At 39.2% G+C, this 10,343-nt stretch overlaps 1 protein-coding gene across 1 annotated transcript in view; it reads right to left on the reverse strand.

Moving 5' to 3' along the window:
- Positions 1–5,197: 5,197 nt before the first annotated feature.
- Positions 5,198–10,343, reverse strand: part of LOC147854730 (sodium/calcium exchanger NCL2-like) — a 7,140-nt gene continuing 1,994 nt past the window's right edge. Inside the window, exons 2-7 of the mRNA XM_087331599.1 lie at positions 10,212–10,343; positions 9,885–10,066; positions 8,670–8,818; positions 8,246–8,477; positions 7,791–8,108; positions 5,198–5,560 (exon numbers count right to left, since the gene is read on the reverse strand). The exon at positions 10,212–10,343 is cut by the window's right edge and continues 69 nt beyond it. Coding sequence (XP_087187725.1) covers positions 5,312–5,560; positions 7,791–8,108; positions 8,246–8,477; positions 8,670–8,818; positions 9,885–10,066; positions 10,212–10,343 — 1,262 coding nt within the window. The 3' untranslated portion in view covers positions 5,198–5,311. The remainder of the gene's footprint in view (positions 5,561–7,790; positions 8,109–8,245; positions 8,478–8,669; positions 8,819–9,884; positions 10,067–10,211) is intronic.

Below are 10,343 nucleotides of genomic sequence, written 5' to 3' on the forward strand. Positions count from 1 at the left end.
AGTATTGATACCTGACAAGTTGGATGCATGTCGGAAGCGGATCGGACTAGTAAGAATTCCCATGCCGGAGTGAAGGGGGAGTTTGTTAGGAAACAGGTCCCTCCGGATGGGAAGTTAGAAGAACCGGATGTGGAGTACCCGGCAACGGAAGACCCAGTGAGAACCGGATGTGGAGTACCCGGCAAGGAAGACCCAGTGAGAACCAGATGTTGCAAGCCCGGTGAGAACCTCTCATCGGATGGAAGGGACATATGTGTAAATATGTTCCAGAGAGCCCACTGGGGCTATATTTGTAAATAGCCCGAAAGTCATATTAGTATAAATATGACCTAGGGCAAACTTAATAGTGATGATGATAGAGTTATTTGGTGTAACCTCTGTACAGTGCGTAAGTGAGAGAGAGAGAGAGCAACATACAGAGATTGTGTCTCTATTGTAACCGCCGCTAGGCGAAGATTGTGAGCAAGAGGTCGTTGCCTCTATGCTCCCTATTGTATTACTTTACTGAGTGATAGTTTGGAGTCTGTGGACTCCTGTGGTTTTTACCTCTCAGGGTTTTCCATGTTAATATCCTGTGTAATCTCTTTTTTCTATTCGTGCACTTACCTCCATTCCCATTTCTTCTGTGTTCGATTGTTATCAAGTGATTTACCCTTCGGTTGTCGCCAGAGATTATTCCGCGTATTCCACGTCATGTTAATGGAGGTTGTACCATAGTCGGCATCCGTGGCCGAAAAAAGACACAGGTCGAAGGGCACCCTTACCGGAGGATAGATGGGAGAGGATGAGAGGGGTCGTAATCGACCGGAGTTTACGAGATCCGGCAGGCATAGGGCACCGGTTCACTAACGAGACACTACGGAAGTTGAAGATCGGTGGGGGTGGCTTCCTACTGCCGGTGGAGGAGGACCGGTTCTTGAGAATGCTCGAAAGGCACGAGAAAGCCTTACCGGAGGATAGATGGGAGAGGATGAGAGGGGTCGTAATCGACCGGAGTTTACGAGATCCGGCAGGCATAGGGCACCGGTTCACTGACGAGACACTACGGAAGTTGAAGATCGGTGGGGGTGGCTTCCTACTGCCGGTGGAGGAGGACCGGTTCTTGAGAATGCTCGAAAGGCACGAGAAAGCCTTTGCGTTCTCCCCGAGGGAGATCGGGTATGTTGACCCGATCAACGTTGAATCGATGGTAATATTCACAGTATTGCATGTACCGTGAAACCTGAAGCCGATTTTGGTACCGAGGGCTAGCATCCTGAAGTTGATGGAGTTGTTCAAGGAGAAGGTGGAGATGGGGATTCTCGAACCTTAGAGTGCCCCTTATTCGAATTGGTGGTTTACGATGCTAAAGAAGAACAACACGTTGTGTTTCATCCAAGACTTGCAACCTGTCAATAGTGTTGTCGACCACGGAAGTCGAGTATATGGTTGCAGCGGAAGCCTACAAGGAGATAATTTGGATGAAGGAGTTCATCGGAGAGTTGGGAATTCGGCAAGAGGAATTCTGACTCCACTACGATAACCAGAGTGCCATCCACGTTGCGAAAAATGCCGCCTACCACTCGAGGACCAAGCACATCCAAAGAAGATACCATTGTCTCCGAGAGCAAGTAGAAGAAAAGGAGTTTGATCTGATGAAGATCCACACGACCGAAAATGGGTCGGACATACTAACGAAAGTGTTGTCAGTAGAAACACTGAACGAGTGTCGATAGAGGGTCGGATTGGTGAAGTACCCCATGCCGGAGTGTAGGCGGAGTTTGTTGGGAAAATAGATCCCTCCGGATGGGAAGAAGAGAATGAACCAAATCGAAGCCACATTCGGTCGAGGCCGAAATCGAAATCGAGAACTGAAATCGAAAATCAACTTAATAGCCGATTCGGGGGACTATAGTTGTAAATAGTCAGATTGTGCCCTTGGTGGGCCATATTTGTAAATAGCCTTGAATGTTGTATTAGTATATAAACATCTAGGGAAATCATTATGTGAGTTGAGTGTTGATCATTATTGTAGTATGGTTAGAGAAGGTTGTTGCCTCTGTAATTGTGAGAGAGTGAGAGACTGACAGAGTAAGAGTGTGAGTAACTCTGCAACCGTCATTTTGACGAAGACGAGCTCGAGGTTGTTACCTCCGAGTCTCCTTATAGCGATTATGTTTCTCGGGGTTTGTGGACCCCCATGGTTTTTCCCTTTTTTAGGTTTTCCACGTAAAATATTTGTCTCATTTCTGAGTTTCTCGTTTTTCTGTCTATGCATTACCTTGCTCGTTTCCTTTGCACCCGAACACGTATTCGTGAGCACAACTGGTTGTGGTTGGTCACGATCCTAATATAACTTTAGGGCTATTTACAAATATGGCCTCTACAGACACATCCGAACATATTTACTAATATGTCCCTACTTTTGGTTCACACCGGATACCTTCCGGATCCATCCGGTCCGGTTTCTTCCTTTGGCTCATCTAATCCGGCTCATCCGGTTCCCATCCAGAGGGATCGATTTCCCAACAAAATGTAAGAATTAAGTCTTTTACATTATTACAAAGTCTACATCAGTATTAATCTATAAAGTCTTCTTCATACGAAGGGATATCACACGCAAAAGGATGGAAATCTATCATAAGACAAGGCAAGATGAGCTCTTTATCATGACCTTTGAATATGTTGATGATTGTCCTTACAACATTCATGAAACTCCCTGATAAACCTATCCAAATTTGTTGAAAATCGAGAAGTTTTCTCTAATAATGGGGCAAACCATGATAGGGCCATGATAATGTTGTATCAATCAACTAGGATCAAACTCTAGCTATGTCGGTTAGATATTATATAGGATGCATGTGAAATAATAAATGAACCTGGTTTAAAATCCTCAAATTTGAGACAATGTATCATCAAACTTACTTGGCAAGCTAATCGTAAGCTCCTTTGAAGAGTAGTATTGTGTAGAACCTTGTCGTCGCAAAGATATTAGTTATTTGGAGTTGATAGACTTGTTTGGAAAGTTCATCATGTTGTCTTGCCTTATGGACCCTCACTTTTTGTAAATCTTGATGTAACTCTTGGTTCCCTTGTTCTATTGCCATTAATTTGGTTGTGTGGCAATCTAGCTTAGCTAGAACCCTCAGATATTCATCCCTAGTAACGTACTCCACTGGGATGCATTTGAATGATGAGTCATACTTACTTAAAAATCTCCTAAATTGAGACCTCGTACCATCAAATTGTGCGGGTATGCTAATCTTGGTTTCTTTAATAACCCCTTGATCTCCTATCGAATGTTGTTGCAAAGCCACCAACACCGACTCTAATTGTTGTATGCATCATGTGAACTCATCATGATGTTGTTTTTCCATAGTCATCTTTTCAAGATCCTCAAGCAATCATTGATTCTCCATCTCAAGCACCACAAATTTGGTTTTAGGGCTTTGCAATTTAGAGACAACAATCATAAAATCTTGTTAGCTAACAACAGCCATAGTTATATAGGACTTAGGAGGTGGATAAAGAAAGGGGAATTCTGGTTCGAACTGTCATGGTGAGCTCAACTATTGCTAAGTTGTATAGCAATATCATGGAGCAAATGATAAGTGCATGGGCTTAAATTCAAAACAAACAAGTGCTTAGGCAAGCAAGTTTGAGACGAAAATACTCCACGATAGATCATCTTGTTACATTAAGAGTAATTATGGAAGAAAGTTGACTACAAGGAAAGACACTCTATTGTTGCTTTGTTTATTTTTTAAAAACATTTGATAGAATACCACGAAGTGAGCTTTGAAATAAAATGGTGGAAATTGGCATCCCATTAGAGTATCAAGTTGTTATTGCATGATTATATGAGCAAGTTAGATGATAACTAAAAACTTAGAATGATTTCTCATAACACTTTTTAAGTAACATGGGGGTTATGCAAGGATGTCCATCGTCACCTACACTCTTTTGTTTATGGATTGATAAATTGGAAGACGTGGTAAATAAGGTTGCAAGAGAAGAAGGATTAGATGCCACAAAACTTATGCAACATGTTATCTTACTGCTTTTACATACAGATGACATGGTTATCTTTTTATATGGTGTTGATGGTATGCAACGTTTGTTGGAGCATTCAAAGAATTTTGCCAAAGTAGTGGACTAACTGTAAATATGGAAACAAAAATGATGATAGTGCAAACCATCGAACCTCACAAATACCCTATTCTTACATATAACGGAGAACATGTACAATTTGTACAAAGCTTTAAGTATCTTGGCATCTATGTACTTGTGACAAAGAGCGTGCTTTGAATCTAGACTTCAAGTTGGTTGCAAAAGTTACTATATGTTGAAAAATAGATGCTACCAAAGTGATACTCATGGATACAAAGTGAAACTATTATTATTTAATGTTGTGGTAACACAAGTTTGCTTTACAGAGTAGAACTATGAGGAATCCCTATCTCTCTTCATATATGAGATTGAGAACATTCACTACATGTGTTTGAGGAGACAATTTGGAGTTAAATCCACCACCTCCTATCAAGTTATGCTCTTGAAAAAAGGTGTCTAATCTATAGAGATATTGGCGCTATAGAGAGTATATAGATACATTACAAAAGCCAAGAATATGCCAAATCATTGATTATTGAATCGTGCTTGGAATGTTGGATATAAACTACAAAAGAATCACAAGAGCAAAATTCTCTCATCTACTAGGTAATTGACATCAAAAAATAGTTCAAAAGAGGGATGTAAAAGATCACCTAGAGCTTTCAAGTGATGTTATGAAATATGTTGTTATTGAGGAAAGATTAATGAACCTACTAAGGAAGAAGTGGAAAGATGCTAAAAGGACAAAATTAGAATATTACACTACAAACATCAATCCTAAATGTTGAGCTCTATGTAGGGCAAGAAAGCCTATTGATCGTATTCAACCTTACCTCATTACTAACATGAGTATTAACTGTCGTAGAGCACTAAACACACTTGTGTTTCACTACATGTCCCACACTGATCCCACAATGTTGTCTCAACAATTGCTTAATCCCTGTCAATGTGCTTTGAATGCATATGCCAATCTCATATTCTTCAATTCTATGTTCACACTGGAGTTCCTTAGATTCTATTGAGCAAAATACCCTCAATGCTATTGGCAGCAAAACAGAAGAAAAGCCTCTTACCCTATCAGTAGTTTTTCCTCCTATTTTGCAAATGGTTTCAACAAATTTACTGCATTCATACTGAGGATTATTCTTAAACAAGCAAACTGTTACAAATCCACTCAAACGTTGAAAACAAAAATTCCCATACAAACAGAAACCCTTTTTTGTTACTGCCACCCAGCCACATAATCTAGGACAGCAACAAGGCCAAGAGAGAAAGGATATAAAAGCAATGCAATGCCAGCCATCCATGTGGGGAACACTGTCCTGAAAGACGCCAATAAACCCATGATAATGGTGACAAGGCATACAATTAGCACCTCTGACGAGAAGTCCCATACGAGATCTCGGAAGTACACCAATGCCAAGAAGATACCTAATCCCATTGTACAATTCATCGTCACACCTCCGTAGATCTGTAATACATCATGAATCAAGAACACTAGTCATCCTCTCCTCATCTCATTTTACACACAATTCACAAGACAGATTTATCATCAAGCCCTATAATCTTATATGGGTACACACCTATGTCATGCATTCTAGGACCTCTTCACAGAGACAGGCAAATATGCACACAATTCTATGGAAGAACATATCTGCCAATCGTGCTTTCGAGATGTGGAATCAGATAAAAACTGTTCACTAATCTTATTTTCTATGGAATTAAGGGGGAGATACCACAGCCTCTTCAAACAGGATTTGCCCCACATACAAGGTAATGGAATAAGAAAACCAACAATGGTTGGAAACCTTCTTGCTAAAAATCAAGAGAAAATAGAAGTTATTGTAGACAACAATAAAACCACGAACTTGTCTTCTGCACCACTCATGTTACAAGCAATCAAAGGCTACACAAGCAGGTTCTCAATCAAACATTCAAAAGGGGTTAAAATAGATCGGGAAGCAGCAATTTGTCATCCATTTAAACCACATCACCCTTGTTGTTGACAAATTAAGGTCATCATCACCAGACACCGAATGTACTCTTTTACTTCGGAGTCCTCTCCAGCTTGGATTGGCCCTTCTTGGAGATCTTTCGAAGGCAGAAGTTTCAGTCCATCTAAGCTCAGAATCTTAAGATCTTAGTTAATGAGATTATCTGGTATTTTAGCTGGTTTTACTAATTTTGTTACATTTCTTTTGGTTTGTTGTCAGAAAGATGAAAGAACAAGATGTAATCACTCATTTGGCTTCCGCATCTTTTCAAAATTTTGTATAAAATATAAGGCATCACATTTGACTAGTACATAGCCAATGATACTAGTTCTCTTTATTGCATGTGAGGACATCAGGCATGATTTTCAGGATTCCCTACAAGGTTGTATTAGCTTTCAAGGACTCCTAATGAGAACTAACACATCGCCAATGACACTACACAAGCTTTTGCTTGTCAACTCAACAAAACAAATTTATGGAAGGCCAAAACTGTGAGTTTGGAAACCAGCGTTTCCGTTTTCTTTGAATTCTATCATTTCCTCCACCAACACGACTGGGAGGAGTGCTTTGTAGCAATTGTTGATTCTGTGGATCATTTGGAATCCCTGCAAACACTAATTTGTCATCATCATCTTTGAATTCAGTGCCAAATGCTATTAACAGAAGGTGAGACGCTTCCCTTGAGGCTGAGGCACTATAGGTAAGTTACTTACATTTATAAAGTAGCCTATAGTGTAGTACATGTTAGGACTCATCAAAACGCTTGCAACATTCATCTATGAAAGGGTGTAGTAAGATAATCTCATATGACCCAGTGGTATCACTGATGAAAATAAAATATTTCAGCTCAATTTCTCTTACCAATCCTACGGGTTAAGGTTCATAGAGACTCATGTTGTCCAACAGTATTCATCCACTTCAACGAAAATGTTTAAGACTGCCATGGCATTCTGAAACCACCTTCCAAATGAGAAAATGTCAATACAAAAAGGGTACGGCACGTCACTTTGTTCTTCCAGGTTTCTCTTCATCAGTATAAAAAGAGCTTCGCTTGAATAAAAATGTTACCATCAGTGCTGCTAAACGCCATTTGAATCAGAGACACCTCAGACAGGGAATGAAAATGGAAAATGCAAACAGGGTCAGGGACTGTACAACAGGAAATGAAGTCGGGAAAAGGGGTCAAGGACACCAGATATGGAAGGTTAAAAAATATAAATATTTACATAAAAAACGAATTCATAAAATAGTTATGTGTTTATCACTTTGATAATGAAAATAAAGATAAGACTTAAATTTAACATCTATAACGAGGATTTAAGCTTGAAGATTTATCGTTTAGACTCTAGAAAATGAATTAAATCATTAAGGCTGAACAATAGGAACTAAATGACTCTCAATAAATGGAAGAAATAGGGAAGAACAAGGGAGTTACAGAAATGGATAAAGAAGTAAAGTTTTGAGATTTGAAGGTTCATTTCCAATAAGGGATTGCACTTATTACCTATCTTCCCAAAGTTAAGAGTGTAAGTGTGAGTCAAGGGGACATCCCCCTGTGAGAAAGGTTAATCGAGGGATGTCCCCAACCACAGCATTCCAGCCAGACAGCATAGCAAATACTGGAAATGAATTAATTAATCCTCGAGATTCGTATACTAACTCATGTCAAATACTGGAAATGAATTTGAAATAATTACGTATTTTTACCTGGGAGTATGTCAATGACATATTCCTCTTTTTCTTGCGAGCTGAGAAGAGGATAGATGATACTGCTTCACTTGAGTTTGAAGCAAGCGGAAGTAAAACAAAGGAGATGAAAAAAGATGGGATATGACTTGATGTAGAGAACTCTGATACAGCATCCACGAGCGGATCTGCAAACACAGCTGCAATGATAGTCCCCATGATTAGCAGCAACACTGCTTTTCTGATTATCTGAGATTTGGTCCGTAAGCCGTTTTCTGCTTCTTCTTCTTCTGTTTCTTCGCGCTCAAGTCTCTCGAGATCGTCCAGATAAGTCCGTGCCTGAATGCATATAACCCATGATGAAAATTGCTGACAGAATCTTCTGAGAAAGAAGACTTCCAACCATATTTATTTGAACAAACTAAATTGAGACAAACAAAAACAAAAACTGAAAAGCTCTTGAATGAGAAGCTCACTCGGTTCAGTTTTTCCTGATTCAATTCTATACTCCATTTCCGTAAACCATTCAGAAATTCATCAAATGTTATTTTCTCATCATGGTTAACGTCATATTCCTCCATAATCTGGTTTGATGACATCTCAGCAGACTGATTGCCTTCACCTTCAACAAAAGCAACTGCCAATACAAGCCTGAGTTCTTTTCTTTCCACTAGGCCATCCCCATTGTTGTCAATTGTTTCAAATAGCCTGAGGAAACATGATAATATACCAGCTGAATTATTCAGCGCATAATTAAATCAAGTAATAATCAAATGAAAATGGAAACTTGGACCAATAAATCAGCATTCTTTTGAATGTTAAGACAGATGTTCAAGACATAAGTTCTCCCTCCATTATCACTGATTTCAACAAGGGGTACACAGTGCACGCTTCACTTACTTTTTGGCAACATCAAGATCTACGATCCCACGGTCATTGATCAAATGAGCATTCGGAACTTTATGACGAAAATGCTTCAGTACACCATCCTTTAATAGAACCTTTTGTGCTATTTCTTTCCGTCGCATCTGTATCAGTGGAGTGAATACCTGTAATATAGTGCAATACAAACAGTTCACAAACAATCAGCTATCTTCAGGCACTAGCAATCATATATTCAACATAGTTCCATTTTTAAACATAATATTTAATATATGATCACGGTGTAGGAATAACTGGACCTATGTTGCACAATGATGCATCTTGTGAGGTTGTGCTGTTGGTTTAAGACAAGGATAAAAACTGATGATTTTTTGTAGATTTATTAAGAGCATATAAGCAAGCTAGATCAGCTATATAGTCATCGGAAGAATGTGTTGAAGAAAATTCATGATGTTTTGGAGGATGCAAGCAAAGACGTCGAGAGGAAGAAAGCAATGTTTATATGCCGAACGATATCTCAAAGAGTTAGCACACAAGATTCCAAGACGTGGATATTTATGAACACCAACAAGGGGATAGTGCTTCCAATTAGCAAAGGGTTTTACACAGAGCAAAAGGCGTGACAAACTGAAGCAATGTATCATCCTAAGACATTTAAATTTTCCTAAGACATTTGTTGCAATGTTTTCACACTGTGCTCTAGCAAAAAACGTTTTGCAGTGCATTTTGCTCCTTTGCCTGTCCTCCATTCCTTCATTCTCGTTTCCTCTGCATTTCTGCTATGTTTACTACAAAATATAATTGCTTCTCCATAGGAGGCATATGAATATGAAACCATATTATTCAAAACCAGTCCTCTAAACTCCAGAGACTGCAGCCTGGAAATCTCCTCTGAAGATTATTCACCTCCCATGTTTCAACAATTTCTTCGAGGCTAATGGGCATCCTGGAAAAAAAGTCAAATAGTTTTCTATTGACCATTCATTGGCTTCTTTCTCTGATAACCTGTTCTTAAAGCAATGAAACAAGAGTGTTATCCCAACAACTTTACTGGGAGCTGCCAGCCATTCACAGGGAACCCTTGACTGTATTATTCATACTCTATTGATGGGACCATTGATATAATCTATTTAAGGGAACTTCATCCATTGGACATCCCTTAATATGAAAATTCAAAGTGGAAGTAATTATAGCAGACTTAGCTTTAAGAAATAAACATAACAGGTAGCAAACCTGGAACAGACAGTAGCTCAACAGTCCAGCCAAGGATAGCACTAAAGCTACTATGATAGGAATATTCCCAATGCCAGTGAAATTAAATATTCTTGAAAGTTGGGCTACAATGAAAGGAATAACAGATAAGATCATGATTCGAGCTGACAGCATGGTCAACTCATCATTTTCGACTCCCGTTCCTGCACCAACAATACAAGAAAAGTAAGGAAGACCATATAATGATATAAAAGTGTAAAGGTAACTTTTCCTGCAAGACCCAATTTGAAGAATATTTTTAAAATTTTCCAGAAAGAAAAACAAACTAATAGAAGATATTGTTGATACCTGTCAGATCAAAATGCCTTGTAAGTTTTTTGTCTTCTGCGGTAAGCTTGTGGCTATCATCAACCTTTAAGTCACATCGTCCAAGTAAAAGGCAGCTTCCCCACAGAACCGTTAAGAGCATCACAATTGACC

Source organism: Azolla caroliniana, unplaced genomic scaffold (genome assembly GCF_043228905.1).
Source record: "Azolla caroliniana isolate FFs.n. ecotype wild unplaced genomic scaffold, voAzoCaro1.0.p SCAF_15, whole genome shotgun sequence".
NCBI lineage: Eukaryota > Viridiplantae > Streptophyta > Polypodiopsida > Salviniales > Salviniaceae > Azolla > Azolla caroliniana.